The sequence below is a fragment of the Peromyscus leucopus genome, chromosome 4 (genome assembly GCF_004664715.2).
Source record: "Peromyscus leucopus breed LL Stock chromosome 4, UCI_PerLeu_2.1, whole genome shotgun sequence".
NCBI classification, from domain to species: Eukaryota; Metazoa; Chordata; class Mammalia; order Rodentia; family Cricetidae; genus Peromyscus; species Peromyscus leucopus.
This window is the reverse complement of record NC_051066.1, coordinates 104,135,296-104,156,290: the sequence shown is the minus strand read 5'-3', so window position 1 is coordinate 104,156,290 and position 20,995 is coordinate 104,135,296. Positions and strand designations below refer to the sequence as shown.

The window sequence follows — 20,995 nt, the reverse complement described above, 5'->3', positions numbered from 1 at the left end:
CCCTACGGGACCTGGTGGCGGCTTCAGGACAGAGAAAAGTCATCTTTCACCGTACCGTTTTGAGGCCATTGGACGGGAAGAGTGTGACGGGAGACTGAAGAGGGGCTGAGATGAGTAGAGACTGGCTCAGATGTGAGGCTGGGGGCCTGGGTGAGACCTGGAGCCCCAGGGAGGGGCAGGGAGAACCAGGAGGAGGCAGGCTTTCCAGGATGGTGACCACCATGGCCTGGAAGGACTAGCGTAGTCAAAACCCCAAACGGATAGAGAGGCAGGTGAGCAAGAGCAGGCAATAAACGGCAGTGAGGACAAGTGAGTGGCGTGGGAAAAGGCAGCAAGCCCCTCCCACCTCCGTCTCTCCACTCAGTGCCCCATTCCCAGCCCTCTGCAGGCTGAAGTCGTAAGAACAGCCCTAAACAAATCACTGCTAGTCTTGATCCTTGGCATAGGGGAAACACTGAGACACAGAGTCCCTCTCCTCTGTCTCACGGCACCCTCAGGTGGGTAAGAAACTATGCTGTGCCCAGATGAAGCGGTAGGAGCCAGAGCTTTGGTCCTTCATCAGAATAAGCAGGAGGAAGAGGATGCTGTGACTCGCAACTGTGGCACAGCTCATTAGCGGGCAGGAGAAGGGAGGCCTGATGGATCTCACAGCGACAGTCTGCATTTGGACCACCGTGTTCTAGTCTCACCAGCTGCCCCTTCTCCCTGTTCGAGCACGTGGACAGTTACACATCTGACAGGACAGAGGGGAATGTGACTGACAACCGGGAGGACAGAACCTCAAGCCAGCCATAACTGTCTTGGGTCCATCAAAGCCTGGCTTCCTGTCTGTGCTCTTAAGGCGCTGGCTGGGGGGCAGCGGGAGCAGGGCTTATCCGTAGGTCCTCTTACCTAGTAGCAGGCTGCACCAGAGAGCAGCTAAAGGACCCAGAGGTCTCGACTTTCCCGCCCCTCTTGCTTATTCTGCTCATGGGCAGAGACTCTGGCTTTGGCCATCTTGAGCCCTGCCCACCACTTCTGTTTCTTCCAGGGGAACTTGAATTTGGTGTTGCTATATGCTTCTCTGTGCTTGTCTCTTCTGTCTTCTTGGAGGTCCATGTATGGGACACCTTCACAGGTTAGTTAAAGTACCTGTCCTCTGGTTTCAGTAATGATCGACAGAGTAGGATTCAACAACACACATGGAAATGTAACATCATCTTTGGTCCACCCTCCCCCTGTGTGTGTGTGTGTGTGTGTGTGTGTGTGTGTATGTGTGTGTGTGTGTGTGTGTGTGTGTGTGTGTGTGTGTTGAAAGTGCACTCCTCCACTACCACAAATTATCCAGTCAAGTTTCCCAAATTTGGAGAAATTAGAAGGATTGGTACATCCCAAGTACAGTGAATGAGCATTACCCTGGGGATATCACCTTCTTGGCCAGTCTCCACCAAACAAGTAAATATTTGTAGTTTGGGTGTTGTTGTTGTTGCTTTTGGCCTCCAACAACTTTTCAGGAGGTGAAATCAAATTTTTAAATTTATAAAAGGGAATGATGAATAAGAAGTGTTAAACTGGGGGGGGGAAGGGGGCAGGGTGGATGAGGGAATATTGGGAAGGATAAATAACACTAGGGACCTTTCTAAGAACTCATATAGAAGCCTACTACTCTAGAAGCTTCGTGTGTGTGTGTGTGTGTGCGCGCGCGCGCGCGCGTGCACGTGCATGCATGCGTGTGTATGCATGCTCACTCCCCCATATATATATTCATAAAATGAGTTAAAATAGTTACTCCAAAACAGGGTGACAATGCCCCGACTAGACACACTGTCTTACAAATGCCAGGAATGGGTTCCTTGTTTTGGAGTTGTTGGCCGGTGAGGTTCCCACGGACCTCAAATATTACAGGCTGTCTCCAATACTCTTGGTCAAACTCCAGAGCTCAACAGTAAGACCCTGCTGCAAAAGACACCAACCACATCTATGAATATAAATATGGAGAAGTCAAGTTGGCACTAACATGGAAGCTTCATCCCTGCTGGCTGGATGTTATCATTCTGAAAGGTTCTATACACACTCTTGGAGGAGAAAAGTAATCATCAACGTTATCTGGCTGTGAATCTTGTGAGCTACCGTGATGATTAGCTTGGCAAGACATGCCTGATGGCGTACCAGTGGCAGGAACATTGTGGAAGTAACCAACCACTTTCTGACTGGATCTAAGCCCTGCTCCATAAATTGAAACCCAGACTTGGCCTGCTAATGGGCCAAGAGACCACGGCTACACAGGTCACAGGCACTAGGTGAGAATCTACTATTATTATTGTTCTGCTAAATGGTCACAGTATTGATTTGACTCCTAATGACTTATCATTAAACATATCGACCAATGCATCCTCAACCTTCATCAGAGAAGCTTCTCTTTCACAGTAGATGGTGATTAACACAGGGACCCACAACTGACCAAAGTGCACAGAATTAAGAGTCTTTGGAACGCTCAGCCCTGAACGGCACATCTAGTCTACACTTCCTCCTTTCAAGGCTCAGAGCTCATTGTAGCAGAGGCTACAGAAAGATTGTAAGAGGCGGAGAGTGGATGGCAGCCGTCAAACCGTGTCTTCTGGACCCAGCAGCACAGCTGCACCTAGGAGCTCACGGGGTTTGTGACAGCGTGCACAAGCCCTGTGCAAACCGAGGCCAAATCCCAACATGGAGACGGGAGTTGGGCACAGAGTCCCACCAAGGACTACTGGCAACTGATAGCTGCTGGGAGAGGAAAAGTCTAAGGGTGCAGCCCCTCATAAGTTGCCCACATTTCAGTGTGAGGCCACGGTTCCAGGAATGATTGGGCAGCACAAATTGGACTTGATGCATTTTAGTGGGAGGGCATAAAGTTGAGTGGGTAAAGGAGGTGGATGGTCTTGGGAGGAGTTGAGGGAGGGAGATGAATATGGTCAAAATACATTACTGAAATTCTCAGCTACACACACACACACACATACACACACACACACACACACACACACACACACACACACACACACACGAAATTTACTACAGATAAACTCCAAAGTACACTAGTATGAACATACAGCGGACAGTTGATCAAGCGTGTTCAAAACTACCTACTGTTTTTCTACACATATCCACAAAAAAATCCTACACATTCCTGTCACACCCACATGGTGGCCTCTCATAGGTGACATGAAAGAAACCTCAATCTCTTGAAAAAAAAATCCACAAAGTAGTTTTGGTAGATATGAACTGAGCACACGGTTTTGTTCAGTAAAGCTCCTTTGATGAGGCCTGCTCAAATATCTCGAAGATTCTGTAAAAACACCACAGACCTCTCTCTCCGTTACTGAGGTCATGCAGTCTGAAGAAACACCAGGGAAAACACAAAATACAGAGAGGTACACACATTCCAGAACATCTTGGGAAGGCTTGATTTTTCTCCCACATCCAAATGTTTGCTTCTAACCAAGTGGACTAGAGAAGCCGGGCCAGCAGGAGAAGCAACAGGAGGCAGCTTGGGAGGAGGGGCCTTTGGTCTGTTCCTGTTTTCACCTACTTGTCTTGGGCCAGAAGAAATCTTGAGAGGGAAATGGACAGGTAACCACAAGGGCGATTAGAAGTAGGCCTGGTGTGGCGGGCTCCTGAGCTTAGTGGCTCTGTCCTCTAAACTACACTGCCCCTGAGGTGCCCACATAAGCTTCAAGTGAGGCTCGCTAGCAGGATGGAGCGGGGGGCCAGGAGTCTCTCCCCCTGCAGAAGGGTCAGGGTGATCAAGGGAGGAGGAGGAGAGAGGTGTGAAGGAGCAGATGGGAGAAGATGATGGACAGAATGTGAAGGAAGAGGGCAAAGCCTCTGCGTCTTGAACAGTGGCCGAGTGACGCTTAAAAGATGAGTGTCTGTGACCCAAGGCTGTTTTGAGGTTGCAGGAAGCCAACCTGTGCTTGAAGGGACAGGCTAAGGAATGGCGCCCAGAGCAGGGAGTGAAACCAGTGTGGGAGACCTCAGACTAGCAAGCGAGCTCGTGCGCTTGGATCGGTCATGCCAAGTCAGTGCCATACACACCCGGGACTCAGATGAACCAGGTCTCCCAGACCAACCCCACACTTGGAATCAGCAGCCCTTCCTTCTTACAAAGTAAATATCACTGAAAGTTTTTTTTTTTTAACAAAACAAAACAAAACAAAAAATAGACAGACCGAAAATATCACACCTTAGGCAAATGAGTTGAAAATCCCTTCGAGTGACATCCTAGTTTTTTTTTTCCCACCCATTTCTCAAGTCTGAAGACACCTGGTAAAGAGTCTGTATTTAGGTAAAGAAATGCAACTCCTAGTATATACCGTTTCCTGATGGCGCAGAATGGAAATGACATCATGGAAACACTGGTGTTCAAGGTCAGTCTGTACATTGCTAGGTGAAAACAGGAGGGCTTAGTCATCAGTGGAAATGTGCGCGTGCCTCGAGCCTGATGCTGTCTGCCTCCAGACGGTTTTCTATTAAAATCGCACAGGCTGCTTGCCTGACCTCTCCGGGCTCTCCTAGATACACAACCCAAACATGTGTTCTACCGCACCTCTGTCTGCGCCCTCTGGAAAGAAATAGAATGATTGTTCCTGAGAAGAAAAGGAGTTTGTTTTCGACTCAAGGACAGAGGACCTATGACATAAGTTTACTGTCTCGGCGGTTGACACGAGCGCTCTAATTTGTGTGGCATTCCCTCTGGTGAAGAAAGGGAAGGTGAGGCCAGCCGGGAAGGTGTGGGATCCTTTGTCTTAATTAAAAAATATAGTCGGAGACATGGAAGTTGGCCAAGTCTCATAAATCTGCTAAAAGAATCGGGACTGTCAGATAAGTTTAAATAAAACCAAGCAAATCCACCGAGAATCACGTAGGCTTCCCGCTCGTCGTCGACACCTACTTTCCTGTCACTTTGGTGTTCCGCAGACAGGTGGTTGAGCTCATTAACCAGCCACCCTCCCACCAGCCACTGACAAGCATATCCCCACGGAGCACAAAATTCAGAGATGATAAATTTACTCCCGCTTGTAAAACACGGCACTCTCCTCTGGGCAATCAGAGCTCTAGGAGGCTTTAAGGGAATACAGACTTATCTGATAGCCTACCTTCATTAGCAAAGCCTGGTCCTCCTTGTCGGGACAGCGCCTCACTGCCAGCGAGAACTGCTCTAGTGCAACTGGAAGGGAAGAGATAGAAAGGTGAGTGGCCTCTCTGGGGACTGCCAGCACATCCACGGGGAACCTCGTGGTTACGGCGGAAACAAATGGACTGCTAGTCATGCTTGCTTGGGGACATGTAGAGTTCACTGCCTGTCCACTGCATGGGCTGGGATCTGTGTGCAGTGACTTCCCCCCAGTCAGCTGGGGAGATCACAAGGCCACTAGAGTCAGCCAGCCTCCGTGGGAACCACCAGGAGTCCTGGGTTCAGCCAAGCCACTGCGTAAGCCACCCTGAGAGGCTACACTCTATCCCCATTCCAGTGACTCCATGAAGAAGAATCCCAACTGCCTTGGTACTTTGGGTGTCAACTTTCAACCACCCTCTTCCACAGTGATTTCCACGCATTAGTTCACTGTGTGATGGAAACATGATAATGGCCCCTAAATATTGACCCAAGCAAGCCCCAGACTCTCCAAATGTATTTCGTCATCTTTTCTCAACCAATCTTCCCTGACAGAATGGTTAAGAGAAGTACAAGATGGTTTACAAAAAAAATGCTTTAATGGGTATTTAATCAGCCTTAATGTTTCTGGGCATGTTACAGTTCTATACAGTACTCCCCAACTCTTCTCCGTACCCACGGCCAGGCTCTCATCAAAGGTCTGCTGTGTGAGCGCCCTCTTCTATCTAAATAAGCATGAGAACATGGACTTTGTTCCTGGCATGGGGTTTTGACTGTATTACTTCGCTTTTAAAGATGTTTGCATTATCCCCTGGCATCCCTGGACTTCAGTCCTCTTCTTGTGACAGGGACTAAGACCTTTACTCACTAACCCATCTAGATCATCCTTTTGCTGCTGGACTGAGGGCTGGGTTCCCATTGCCTGCCCTTCATTGTTGCTCTGCTGTCAATCATCTCAGCTGAGCCCTGCACGTGAACACTGAAGGCTAGCCCACCCAACTGGGCAAAGCAATAGACTACCCCAGGTTCTAGCCTGACCTGCACAAACCCTGTGTGTGTGGGCAGAGGCTTATGATTTAAATCTGAAATGTTGCCCAGAGACCTCTGTTTAAAGGCTTGGTTCCCCCAAGGTGCTATTTTGGAAGATTCTAGAAACATTTGGAGTTGGGTCTAGCTGAAGGAAACAGACCTTTAGGGGTGATTCCTGGCCCTGCCTCCCCACCCTGCTCTCTGGTTCCTGGTCTGTTGTGATGAGAACAGGTTCTGCTACACAAGCCTGGCCCCATGGAAAGACCTGTCCTGCCATCCCTTCCCCACCATGCGGGACTGAAGCCCTTTGATATAGTAAGCAGATGCTTCATCCAGGTGGAATGGCTTCCTGGTCTAAAGGCCAGTTCTCTGTGTAGCTGTTGGAGTGAGAAAACAGAGTGAGGCTTGAAACTCCAGAACATCTGGCCATCTGAGTTCCATGGTAGGAGGCAATGCCTTGATTCTGCTCCTTATCACAACTTGCATACTTCTCAAGAGAGGAGAGAGAAGGGCAAACTGAGGTCACCTGCCCACAGATGCCATTGGTCATGTGCTATAGGGACTTTAGGAACCTCTGAAGCCTAGGACAGAAGCCATCTCCTTAAACAGCCCTCTGTGGCAGTCGTTATCAGAAAAACTCAAGTGTGTGCCTCTGACCTAGAAGGGGTTGGCATACAATTAAATGTGTCTCAACCTGCTCAGGGCTGAAGAACAATAGACTAAAGGCAAGGCAAGGCACCGGGGCGGGGGGGGGTCACTGCAGCAGGGAACTTCTTTACCCACAGACTGCAGTCAGTTTTAACATTCAGGCCATGCCATTTTGATTGACTTAATTACGAGTCACACACTTTGATCCTCAAGTTCTCAGTAAGAGCTACTAAGAAGCCATTTCTACAGTCTTCTGTGTGGTCCTCTTAGATACAGAAGAATATTCATACATATATACATGTATATATGTATATACATTAAAATATATAAAATCTGTGGGGATTATTGATTAGACAGATTGCCAATTAAGAGAGAATTTTGTAGTGATTTTGAGATACAAAACTCTCTGTGTAATGAATATAATATATGTATATATTATCTATCTATATATCTCAAAAGATACCTTCATCAGTTATTTGGATTCATCTCAAAATCATATCCCCACCAAGTATCCAATATCTATTCTGCTACATCTGTTCAGAGGTTTTAAGTGTCAACAGATGAAGGTAAAATTCTGGTAAAAACCCCACTTTACATTATAGAGAGAGCTCCTTAGTTAAAAGCCCTTGCTGTTATTGTAGATGACCCAAGTTCAGTCTCTAGCATCCATATCTGGTGATTCACAACCACCTGTGACTCCAGCTCAGAGGATCTGACACCTCTGGACTCAGGCACCCACACACATGTGGTATACACACACACAGAACACACAAATATATACAAATTTAAAAATAAAAACTAAAAAAATTCTTAAAACTCAGCTTTAAATTATCTTGTGTTTTTTTTCTATTTAACACCCTGTATCACTTCAGGCCGATATTAAAACACATTAAATTATCATATCTGTCAATGGATGTTTCTCTTTTTTTTCCCTCCAGTTCTCAGGTTTCTGAGCAAAAGTCATCATTCTCCAGTCAACGGAGCATTATGTTTTCTCTGCAAATAAAACCCTGTAAGTCATCAGCAGGGAGAGAGGTAAATTCATGTAGAGAAGACACGGTGCTATTTTTCCTCTCGGCATTTGGGATCTACGATAAGTTAAAAATGAAGTTTTTATCTCTGGTGATTTATCAAGCTCAAGATCTCACAAAAGATAAACAGATGCTCCAAAGAAAGAATACATCATCTTAATGTTTCATTTTGACACTATGGGTATCTAAAAAGCACATATCTCTAACAGCTCCCCTCTAAAAACATAATAGTTTCCATGATTTACACATTTAATATTTGTTTTAAGACACACTGAACTGAGAACATGTCAGGAGGGGCCGCTGAAGACAATGGTCAGACTCGAAACACACAGATTATTTATAGACAAAAACTCAAGGGCTGAAAGAAAATCTGGTTGTCAACAGACAGTTGCTTTTGCGATTTTTTTTTCTGTCTAGTTCATTTTGGTTTTTGTGTGGGTGGCTCATGTGAACTCAAAGGTTATTTGCTAAATGTTTTGGAGACTAGAATATGCTGCCCTTTAAAACTCATGTTTAAGTGTGTGCTCCTTGCAAATATGTCTAACTTAACAGTGCACTATGGGTTTTTAATATAACATCACATCCAGAGTTGCCATGGTAAGACAAGAGTTTCTGTACATCTATTTTTATTGATGGGGTAGAGTCTTAATCTTTTTTTTTTTTTTAAGATTTTGAATGTACTGTGTATGTATTTGTACATGCATGCAGGTGTGCCTATGTGTGTGCATACATACATAAGTGCATGCATGTTGCAGTCAGAGGTTGATGTCAAGTGTCTTCTTCTATTGCTTGTCGCCTTATTTTTTTTGTCCCTAAACTTGAGATCATTGATTGAACTAGACTGGCTGGTCAAGAGACTCCAGGAACTCTGCCTGTCCCCTGAAGGTCTTATCCTTAAACTTGATGCTAATGGAAACAAAACCATCTATTTTGTTTTGCACGTTTACATTTCCCTCCACCAACATGGATACTAATGGATACTAATTATTTTGAGACAATTTGGTGCTCCCTCCCTTTTCCTTCTCTCTCCCCCCATATATTCACTTATAGTCAGCTCGAATGCTGACACAGATCTTGCAGTTTACTGTACAAGGTATAATTTTTAAATCACACAGTGGGAAACAAAGGGGTAGGAGCATATTTCAAAACCAGGGAGGGCAGATTTCTGCTGCCTTTTCAGTGGTTTTGAGCAGCCAGACACCACGTGACCCAGATGTACCACCCCTCAGCATGTGCACAAAGGACTCCATAGATATTTGCTTTGCTGCTCTATCCACAATAGATAGGAAATGGAATCGACCTAGATGTCCTTCAACAGATGAACGGATAGTGAAAATTCCACATACACCGTGGAATACTATTCAGTGGTAAAGAAAGATGACATCATGAACTTTGCAGCTACATGGATGGAACTAGAAAAGAACATATTGAGCAATGTAACCCAGTCCCAGATAAGACAAACGTCCCATGTCCTCTCTCGTCTGGAGCTCCTAGTTCCAAATCTTCAGATGTGCATGCATAGCCTGGGATAACTACAAAACCCAGAAAAGTAACAAGGGACCATTGACATGGCAGGACTGGGGGAGCCAGAGAGGAGAACAGCAGAGTATTATGGTCTGAGCAGGAGAGTGGGGGAAGGGAGGTTTCTAGTTAGGGAGGGGCAGAAAGGTAAAACAGCAGTAAAGGTGTCTGGAAAAAAGTCAAAAGGAATCACGATATTAACTATCTACCTAAAAACACCTGAAATACAGAATCATTGTGTCAGTAAACATAGATACTTTAAATGAAAATTTCCCATCTAGGCTGACAAAGCTGACAAAGACCATCTAGCAGAACTCCCCACATCAGGCATGAGAACTGTTGAACTGTTGATCGGGGTTGTCCAAGAGATCCCCAACACATCAGAGACTATTGCTGTTGCTTCCGACACAGGGCCCAGATGTCCCTGAGCCGGAACTGACCTGAAATCCTCTTCCCTGAGGACTAGCCTTCATGGTACCCGAAGGCGTCACAAAAACTTCCAAAGGAAGGAAGCATCCAACAGTCCTATCCAGCTTCAGCACCTAGGAACCATAACAACACTCGGCAGAACACGACACCTCCATGAGTGCAGTAATGATGTGCGGACCTCGGCAGTTACCGACAGCTCCCTAAATGGACGTAAGACCCACTCACAGGAGGGAAATCGTGTCTGGTACTGGAAACCAGAGAGCTGCCCAGGGCTGGTGAAATCATGACTCTTGCCGGAGAACCTACAGCTACCACTTTCCTAAACCAACACCATCCTTAAACTTCCCAGCAAATATTTGTCCGTATGCCTGCTGATAACCCTGGTCTTCACTCTTATCAAGGAAACTTCTCTTTCCAGCAGAGACCATTACAGAAAACCACAACCAACCAAAATGCAAGTTCCTTTTAAAAGATTTGTGTGTGGGGGTAGGGGTGGGGTGTGTGCCTCTGCGTATATCTGTGTGCTACATGTATGGAGGTGCCTTCGGAGGGACTGGAGTTATAGGTAGCTGTGATCTGCCATGTGGGTACTATGAGCTAAATCCGGACCCTCCGGGAGAGCAGCGAGTGCCTTTAGCTGCTGAACCATCTCTCCAGTCCTTCATCATGTGCTTTCTGAAGAACACAGAGTACCTCATGCTCCCATTTGGGATGGATTCCACGAAAGGGGCTGGCCCTGGGCCTTCACCTTCATGGCTCTCCCTATCCAACATGTATAGTGAGAGAATGGTCTCTTGCTCTTCTCTACCACATTGTCGTCGCCTTCTGGGCTTTTCTGATTTCAGGTGGGGTTTCCTGGGCTTTTGTAGAATGTGCAACTATCCCTCCAGCCAGCCATTGTAGACTCTGTAAAATGTGGACCCTCCATCCTCAGAAGCACCTTTTGCTCACAGATACATTCATGGGTCTGAGTTGAATGACTGACTGGGAGCGGGAGACAAAGCAGATGCATTCCTTCCCTTCCTGGGGCCTCCAAGAGGCTGGATCTGCAGAGACCTGTCAGCCTTCTTAGCACCCTGGACCCCTGGCCAGCCCCACCATCCATGTATTTGATGGGGATAGACACACAGAGAAGGTACAGCTATACCGAAGATTCCCTCCCTGGAGCCACTTAAATCTCACTGGTGTGATGGCTGGTGTTGTCAACTAGACAAAATCCGGTGTTCTCTGAGAGATGGACCTCGGGGAACCCCTCTGTGGAATTATCTTAACTGTGGAGGTTGAGGCGGGAAAGGTTCTCTCTGCAGCGGGGATGCTGGACCGCAGAGATGAAGGCAGAGCTGAGTAGCAGCTTGTGCTCATTCCCCCTGATTCTCGCCTGTGGATGTGACACAGCCAGCTGCTTTAGGCTCCGGCTGCTTGACTTGGACCCAGTGATGGACTGTGCTCTTGAACTGTGAACCAGAACAAAACCCTCTCCCGTGAGCTGTTTTCGTCAGGGTATTTCATCAACAGCAAGATGAAAAGAAACCAAGGCGCACATGGGATCTACATGGGCCACTGTGGGGAAGTCTGTGTTACCAAGTTGACAGGACCAGTGGCACACTGTCCCAGCTGGCACAGGGCCTCGAGTCCTCCCCTCTGACACACCCCTCCATCCTCCACCCTCCAGCAGCAACAAAACATTGCATGAACCCGTTACTCAAACAGTAGGAAACCTGGACTTGAAACCTCTGGATCTAACAGAAGACAATCTCTCCTTCAGCTGAAAGGGGTGACAGGGCCATGGGGTGGCTCTTCAGGAGTTGTGAAGGGTGATAAGTTCCCACACAGGATTTCCAGTTGAAGAGGTGGCATTCAGCACTCCCATAATACTAAAAGGCATTCAAGGAGGTGGCAATTTTATTTTCATAATTTCATAGAAAATGGATGCAAGCTTCAGCTAAACAAGGCAAGTGCAATTTGTCCAAAGACTAGTCCCATTGCCAACTGGGAGGAAAGAGCTAACCCCACGAAGAATATTGGAATCAGCACTAATAGGCAAAACATGACATGCTGTTTTAAATAATGCATGCGATCATGTTTTTATTAACAAAGAAAGCCTCGTTTCAAAACACACACGTCCTTGAAAGGAATCTGAAATTAATTCTCAGTAGGCAGAACCCCACGGCATTCTGTGTTCTAATTATAATTACAACCTGCCCTTAACACGGACATTCAAAATTATCAGGCGCTTTATTAGGAAGTAGAAAGGGGCTTTTTCTGCTACATGAAGCTCACCAGCTTTGAGGGACGTCACAGCCAGTTCTGCATAGAGCTGGGAAGCGTGGATGATGCCATTTCTTTAATGAATGCTTGCTTGCTTTTTTGCCTGGAATGGGCACACCCTTAGGGGCTTAGATACCATGAGGTTTCAGAGCTGCTCTTTCTGGGGCAAGATAAATATGTGCATCACAGAAAAATATCAATTTATCACTGTAATGGTTACATCCCACTACAGAAGCCACTGGAGACTGCTTAACATTTTTATCTCAAGCCTCGTTTTCCCCAGTCTTCAGATGACAAACTGATCCCGGTGCCAAAAGGCTTTTCTTCCCATTTGTTCCTAATAAAACTGGCTCGATTCTGGGTTTATTTCCATCTGGGGAGATGTTAAGGTTTGAGCTTTAACAGACTGATTCCCCTCTCCCTTTCTGCATGCTCTTCCTTCAAAAGTGTCCACAGGCCACATCTGTGCAGGTCAGCAAAGACCAGTGTGCTCTTTGAGCTCCTGTCCCTTCCCCTGGAGACCTCTGCTGGAGAGCGACAGATGTGAAGGCAGCAGCATTTGGGCTAGATCTTCCTGGCTGTCACAGGCTGCCACTGGCTGCCACAGGCTGCCACTGGCTGCCACTGGCTGCCACAGGCTGCCACTGGCTGCCACTGGCTGCCACAGGCTCAGTGCTCTCCTATCCTTAGGACCTACCTGCCACACATCTGTCTGTTCAAACTTTGGCATTGCATGCACTGTTCTCTTTTTGTGTGTGGTGTAGGCACATGAGTGTGTGGACATGAGCACACTTGTGCACGCAGAGGCCAGAGGAGGATGCTGGGTGATCTGCTTCTTCATTCCCCACCCTATTCCCTTAACGATAGCCTAGCAGCCTGTCAGCCACAGTGACCCTCCTGGCACTGCCCACCAAGGCGCTGGCGGTGCTGGGATGGGCAGCCACACCTGGCATCACAGGTCCTCAGGTGTGTGCAGTCAGCAGTCTTACCCCCCACGGAGCCGTCGCCCCAGCTCCTAAACTTCTGCACTGCAGACAGAGTTCTCTCTCTCTTTTGTTTTGTTTTTTGTTTTTCGAGACAGGGTTTCTCTGTGTAGCTTTGCGCCTTTCCTGGGACTCGCTTTGTAGACCAGGCTGGCCTCGAACTCACAGAGATCCGCCTGCCTCTGCCTCCTGAGTGCTGGGATTAAAGGCGTGTGCCACCACCGCCCGGCAACAGACAGAGTTTTCTATTTCAAATTATTCCTCAGTCCCCCAAATACTTTTTTATACACCTAGGAACAATGTATCTGGCCTTAATCCTGAGGGTCATTTTCTGAAAACAAACACTTTTTTTTGGTCGTTATTAGCCAATTGACAGTTCAAGATGGATTAGATTTCTTTAGTGCTGAGGTGACAGCAAATCTCTGATGCTTCTTCCTGGCATTCAGACCTCAAACATTCACACTCAACTTGCTTAACTTCCTCTTAAGGGACAAGATCTGCTTCAGATACAGAAACTAAAGTTTTCTTTCTTTTTTTTTTTTTTTAATAGAATAGTGAACAACATGTTTCTTCTTATTACGTAGAATGAGTCAGACACTAAAACAAGGACTTCGGGGAATCATCTGGATTAATCTTTGCTATAGTCTCACAGTCTCTGTAAATGAAGCTCAGGGAGGTCGGGCGACTCACTTGTAGCCACAGAGCTGGTGGAAGGACAGCCAGGACACGAACTCAGATAACCAGCACCTTGAGTCCATGTCCTCAGTCCTCACACAGTCTAAGCTCACCTAGACTTGAAATGTGCAGGGTCATTGGAAGACTCACAGTCCTACTTCCGTGGTGAACCATCAGGCTCCAGTTAAACAGCTGATGGCTATTTGGAGATGTGACTATGTTTAAGAAGTGGGAGTCAAGGGCTCCCCATGCCTTTACCTTAGAACCAAGTTTTGGGATGGACGGTGTCTGTGGTCAGTGCACAGGAGCCCAGAGGGAAGATCTCCAGCACCTGGGTCTTAGTACCTCCAAGAGTGAGTCCAACACAAGTTGCATGCCATGGATAAAGAGGTCTGAGACAAACCTGCCTTCAGCTAGGGTGTGTGTGTGTGTGTGTGTGTGTGTGTGTGTGTGTGTGTGTGTGTGTGGGTGCTTTGTGTTCTAAAGTGTTTCAGCCTAATCAACGAATATGGAAAACAAGCAAACAAAACCGCCAATAGAAGAAGGTGGTTTACACACATTTCTTAAGTAAATGAGCCTGGAGCCAAGCATACCGAGACAGTGCAGGGACACAGCCTGGAGCCTACAGGATCCTTGGTAGTTGACAGTGGATTCTCAGATCGGCAGCCATGAAGGCAGAGCTATGCAGATGGCATGACCTGCTGCATCCTCGGTTACTACTCAATTCCACGTGGAGTTCTGCCCGTGCAAGGATGACTTGCAGAGGATCCAGGCAGTCGGGTTCTGACTTGGTGAATAAATTAGCATTCTGGTTTATACCAGTCATTTCCAAGTTCAGTTACTATGAATTGGCTTCCCCACAGCTAGCACACTTTAGGGTATACAGACAAAATTTCTGGATCTCCAAATGAGGGAACCCAGCCTTGTCTCTCAGTAACTTACAGAGAGGTAAATGTTTCTCCCATGCCCCACCCTCTCTGTCCCTTCCTTGCTCCTTCTTGTCCCAAGGAGCAGAAGGTAGAATTCAATCAGAATCAGGGATGCTGATGTGGCACTGGTTATTCCAGGCTTGGGTCACTGTGTGCAAAGGCCACCTTGAGGTGGCCCTCCTGTGGGCCACCCACCTGCTTCCTTTCTCCATGATGAACCTGTATCCCTGGCACATCCTCATTCCAGCCTGTGCTCACTAGCCCTGAATTATGACACTCATTCTAACACACAAGGTCCCCAGAGCTGGACTTCAAAGGGAGGGAAGAAACCAGACTTCATTTGAGCTGAAACCATTCTCTCTAGTTCAGCTCCGAGTGATGATGTTGGGCATCCATGAAGCTACTGAAACATGGCACAGAATCCCACAGCACACTCTGTACTGTTTGGAAGATGCTGGTTGGAGAGAGAGAGTGTGGCAGGCAGGCTGGGAAGTTTGGTCAAACATCTTCATTCCTGGGTTGTTGGCCACAATACCTGCCCTGACTCTTAGCAGATCCACTGAGGAATTCCCTCCTATGGGATGAGTCGCACCAGGAGCCAGACTCCTGCAGGCTGGGGGACCAACCCGGCCCTGCTTTACATGACCATCAGTGTCCCACATGATGGAAGCCCCAGACAGCCAGCACACTGAGTGAGAGCCTGGCCTTTCTTTTTTAATACCTTCCCCTCACAGTGACATCACGATGTGAACGAAATGATTCTAGATATTAAATAATTTCAGTGTATGAAATCCTGGATCCAAATACTTAATGCTTCATTTTCTTTTGTTATTTTAGGCTCTTCGGACCAAAATGAATACTCTTAGTCTCAGCATTATTTACATACTGGACTACAGGGGAATCGTAAAGGACATTTAATGTTATTCAAGCTTCTACCTACCACCTGCCCATAACATTGTCTGCACCAAATAAGGCAAACATCTTCAAACATGGTCAAACACTCCCCTTGAGGGTAGAACAGTCCTTGGTTGAGAATCAGAGACTGTGGGTTGACACAGATACTACATTTGAGGACTAGGTTTAAGCAGCTAGGACAGTGCTCAGACCTCTTCAGTGGCCTTTTACCAGACTCGCTTTTATTTTGTATATGTAGCCTCCCCCTGCTTACTCAGGAATTCCAGATGTTGCAGGACAAGGTCCTGGGGGGACTGATGTGTACAAACTAGTGCCTCTCTGGTTAGTGGGCCCCGGTGGGCTTTCTGTCTGGTTAGTTTTCCTAATAAGCAGGGAGTTGAGTTACAACAGGCTTCAAGTCTCTGGAAGGTACTTGGGGCCCTAACTCTAGCAGGAGGCTCAGATGGCTTCAAGATTCCCTTCTCCAGAGCTGTGCTCCCCTGTGGCCTTCAGGGCCATGAGCCACCCAACAGTCAACAAGAGCCAGCTCACCTCTGTGAATGTGTGCCAGGGACAGCGAGGTGACATGGTGCATACAGGAGTTCCAGGCGTTGAAGAATTCCTCCTGCTTGGTTACCACCTGTCAGATAAGGGGAGAGAATATCCATGAATAACATTTGGAGAAAGGCAAACTTGCAAATTTCCTTTTTCTTTTGTTGGCTTGTTTTGGGGGGCTGTGTGGTGTCTGAGAGAGAGGGAAGTGCTGAGGCCTCTCACATACTAGCCAAGCACTCTGCCATGGACTGAACAACACCAGCCAACAGTACCCTCTTCATACTTTATATCCTGAGACAGAACTTCACTGCATTGTCTATGATGGGCTTGAACTGGTGATTCTCCTGCCCCAGCCTCCTAAGTACCTAAGGCTTACAGGCCTTTACCAACTAGCCCAGCACATATCCCAACTGTCAATGCAACCTAAGCATGGGCATTGTCAAGTCACTGAGGGGCTGGCTGCATGACCTGGGACAGCAACTTGTGAGCAGAGTAAATATCCTGATGGTGTCCAGACAGTCAGGTGCGTGCATGCATGCATGTGTGCGTGCGTGCGTGCGTGCGTGCGTGCGTGCGTGCATCTGTATGTTGTCTTCACACATCAGGCACGGTGTCTAGTTATACCTGATACTCAGGAGACAACATATGCACAAGCAACAGTTTGAGGTGAGCCTGGTGGCACAGGCCTATCATCTCAGTTGCTCGGGAGGCTGAGGCAGGGGGATTGACCAGTCTCAGAACTTAGTGAGAAGACCCTGTCTCAAAACACACAAACAAACAAATGGAAATAGGACAGGTAGGGTGGCCTAGTGGTGGAGCACTTGCTTGGCATGCGTGAGGGTCAGCCCTCAGCACCACAAAACAAAAACAGAGAAATAATGTGAGTGACCCAGGCACATGCCCAAACACAGTGAGGCTGTTTGCATAGGATTATTCACTTCCTGAAGAATTTAAAAAAAAATAATATTTGAATTAATTAAGAATTATATACAGGGTATTTAGTTCACATTCAACCTCCTTCTCTCCAACTCCTCCCCGGTTCACCCCCACTTTCCACCTACCCAGCTTTATGTCTTTCTTTAAAAACCCATCCAGGCAATTTTGTGTTGCTCCAATTCTCTTGGGTGTAGGGTCACCCCTGAAGTGTCATCCGCCTACCAGGAGTCACCCCCTTAAAGAAAAACGCTCCCTCACCCAGCTGCTATCAGTCGCCATAGTCCCTCAGCTGGGGTGGGACTTCCGGTCCACCTCCCCTCTCCATGCTGGGATCTTGTCTGGCTTGAGTTTGCACACCTTGTGCACACTGTCACAACCACTGTGAGTTCCCAAGTGCCCAGCTGTGTACAGAAAACACTGTTTCCTTGCGGTCACCCACCACCTGTCTCTGAGTCTTTTTGTCCCCTCTCTTGCAACGATCCCAGAGATTTGGGAGTGGGGTAGGATACAGATGTGCCACTTGAAACTGGCAGTTCTCTTTATATCTAATATTTTTATTAAACCTTTGAGAATTTTCATACATATTTTGACCCATCCTTGCCCTAGCCCCGACTAACACCTCCTCACCCCCAACTTCATGCCCTTTTTTTTTTTTTTAATAACTCACCAAGTCCAATTTGTGCTGTCCATATACTCATGGGGCCACTCACCATAGTGTGCTCAACCTACCCAGAGCCGTCCCCCTTAAAGGCAACTGCTGACTTCTCCCTCCCTCAGAAGCCCTTAACTGTCTACAGCTCCTCAGCCCGGCGTGGGGCTCCTGAGTCTCTCTCTCTTTCAGGCTGGAATACTGAGTGGTTTGATCACGAGCAGGTCTGGTGCCGGCAACCACAGCCCCTGGGAGTTCATGCAGTGGTTCTGCCATGTGGAGAAGACACCAAGACACCGTTTCACTCCAGACCTCCCCACCTCTGCCCCTTCTTCAACCACGGGTCCCGAAACTTTGTGGGGACGGGGGCAGTGATGCAGATGTTCCATTTGTGGCTGAGCGCTCCACAGACATGTATCCTCTGCACTTTGACCAGTTGTGAGTTTCTGTGTTAACACCAGCCACTATCTGAAGAAACTTCTCTGATGAGGTACGATAGGTGCACTAATCTGTAGGTTCGGATATGAACTTGGGGCACAGTTTAATACCATGTCCTCTTAGCAAAGTAATAGTAGTAGGTTCAGCCACGGGCAACAAACTCACTATTTAGATATAACACTCAGTGTGAGCTGCTCTCTCCCTCCTTGTTTCTGCTGTCCTCAGGGGCTTCCTACAGGTCTGTAACATCTCACAAATTGGCGTCTAGTGGTCTCCGTGTCTGATCCATGTGAGAAACAAACAGAATCATGGAAATAGGAACCACAGCCTGTCTGTGTGCATTGCTTCACTGGGACCTACCGAGTAACATCATTCAGATGAGTCACCTCGTGGCTCCCCTGTGTGTGGAGCCTGGGGCACATCTTATCTAACCAGAGAAGAGAGTTAAATTTGGCACGGCTGACCTTTTCTTTCTTCCTCCTTCTCTTTCTTTGTTTCAAAAACTGAATGGTTTGATATTAAACTTTTAGTGATTGTGAGTGTGTTCTCAAGGAACCAAGACTCAAATAGAAAGTTACACTTGATGGATCGACTTCCCATTTGTGTCACCCCCCCACACACACCAAGCTGACAGGCCTCTCAGTTGGAAAGTAACCAGCTTTGTGGTAGCTTCGCCTCTGCGGGGCCTGGAGCTCTCACTGGCTGGTGCCTCCTCACACGGTGCTTTGTGCGCTGGTGGAAAAACAGCCCCGCAGAAAGGCTCGGCCATGTATAATTCAATATGAGGACCCGGGGCGGTGGGTGCAGTCAGGAGAGCCGTGTCACATGACCCTCCAGCTCCACCTCTAACCGGGCGTGACGTGACAGTGGAAGGACAGACAGTGTCAGTGTGGATGCTTCCTGAATCAGTATCTCCCTGTACTGGTGCCACTGTTCTAACGGGCGACTCTCGTGAGCACGCTGTGGAACACTCACGGAAATTCTGGAAGTTGCTGGAAGCTCCCAAATAAAGTCTGGAAACACCACGCATCCATCATCTTACAGAATAATGCCAGGGTTAGGCTCTCCTGGAAAGCACATGGGAGGGAGGCAGTGGGAAGGATGACCCACTGTGCCAATGGTCCAAACAGAATTGAGGGCGCTTTTTAAAAGCAGTATGACATGGAGACTAAGTTTTTCACCGGCCTGACCAACAAAAAAACAGGGACACATATCCGACTGGAAAGTCCCTGGAGGCTTCTTTGCTTCCTCAAAGGGCATAGGAAAGAAGGAAAAGACAATCCAAGGGTCCCAGTGGGCTCCTGGATCTTTTCCCTATATGCTGGCATCAGCTCGGAGAACGTCACTGCCCACCGATGTAACACCTTGTCTGGCAATGGAGGGAAATTCGAAGAGTATTTACCACGTGAGCAATGTTACACAACATAGGAAATCAGCCCGCCGGCCTAAGCATCACTGTGGGAGGTTCCAGTCAAAAAGACTTTTAAAGTCTTCATCTGAGTTTAAACTAGGCGCATGCAAAAGGAGTCCTTAAAATGTGCCCGGCAACAGGACTGCTTTAAGCATTTAATTTTATTTGTTCACTTATTTAATCTTCAGAAGACTTCAGGTATTTGCCAACATTTTCATTTCATGGGCAGAAGAAGATGGTGAGCCAGAGAGGCTGAACAGTTTGCCTCACGTTGTGGAGTGGAGCTGGAACTGGGCACACGGACTTCAATGCTCCACTGCCTCCCGATGGGTGCAGGGACTGCCCCTGAAGCCCTGCCCTCCCACTTGTTCTGCTCATGCTGCCACAGGGGACAACATGCCTGTAAGCAGCAGCCTGTCCTCCAAGTGCCTAATGAAAAGCACAACCAAAAGACAGAGCTGAAGACACGGAGAAACACCTTCCTTGTGGTGGATGATCATACCCGTGCCCCTTCCATTTCTACAAGATGGCCTCAAATGGATTTCAGCAGCATTATAACCAGTTAGAAAGAATTCCTTATGTAGGACCCATAATAAAATACCCTCAGCTAACATCACACTTAATGGTGAAAGAATAAATGTTTTCCCCTCCAGAAAGGTCAACCAAGTTGTCTGCCATCACCGCTCTCCTTCACATGGTGCTAGAGGAGCTAGCCAGGGCCATAAGGCAAAAAAAAGAAATGAAAGGAATAAGTAAAACACTCTATACTTTAAAAAAAAAAAAAAGGAAAAGAAAAGCTTGTCTCTAAAGAAAATGCCAAGGAATATATAATTAAGGCTCTAGACCTTATAAGTGAATTAAACAAAGTAACAAGGTATGTGAGTAATATTTTAAAAGTTTACCCTGTGTCATATTCTAGCAGTGAACAATCAAAAATGTGAAATGAAAATCCCATTATGGAGTTGGAGAGACAGTTCAGTCGTTAAGAGGACTCGCTGCTCTCTCAGGGGATCCAAATTCGCATCTCTGTACCCACACTGGGAAGCTCACTACTGACTGTTAACTCCAGTGCCAGGAGATCCATGGCCCTCTTCTGGCTTCCACAGGCACTGCATGTGTGTGGTATACACACAGGCACATACACATAAATAAAAATAAAATAAACCTTTAAAAAATATCATAGTAACATCAGAAACATGAAATATTTATAAAATGTGTAAAAATCTATACATGAAAACAAAAAAATATTGCATAGGGAAATTTGCAGAGACCCCTCAATGAAAGGAGGAGGTACTATGTCCATAGATGGGAAACCCGAATTCTGCTACAATGTCACTTCTCATCCTGATCTGCAGGTCAACCCACGCCCACCAAAATTCCAGCAGACTTTCAGCTTTGACAGGAATTTGTGAGATGGCTACAAAAGCTGCAAGGCCAACAGAAGACCTGGAATAGTCAAAGGCAATTT

General features: G+C 47.1%; 1 protein-coding gene and 1 pseudogene across 1 annotated transcript in view; both read right to left on the bottom strand.

Annotated features, from left to right (window-relative positions):
* The window catches only part of Acoxl (acyl-CoA oxidase like), a 292,744-nt gene that overhangs the window by 45,561 nt on the left and 226,188 nt on the right, over positions 1 to 20,995 (bottom strand). Inside the window, exons 16-17 of the mRNA XM_037205208.1 lie at positions 16,091 to 16,178; positions 5,115 to 5,185 (exon numbers count right to left, since the gene is read on the bottom strand). Of these exons, the coding sequence (XP_037061103.1) occupies positions 5,115 to 5,185; positions 16,091 to 16,178 (159 nt within the window). The remainder of the gene's footprint in view (positions 1 to 5,114; positions 5,186 to 16,090; positions 16,179 to 20,995) is intronic.
* LOC114709530 lies at positions 1,292 to 1,442 on the bottom strand (annotated as a pseudogene).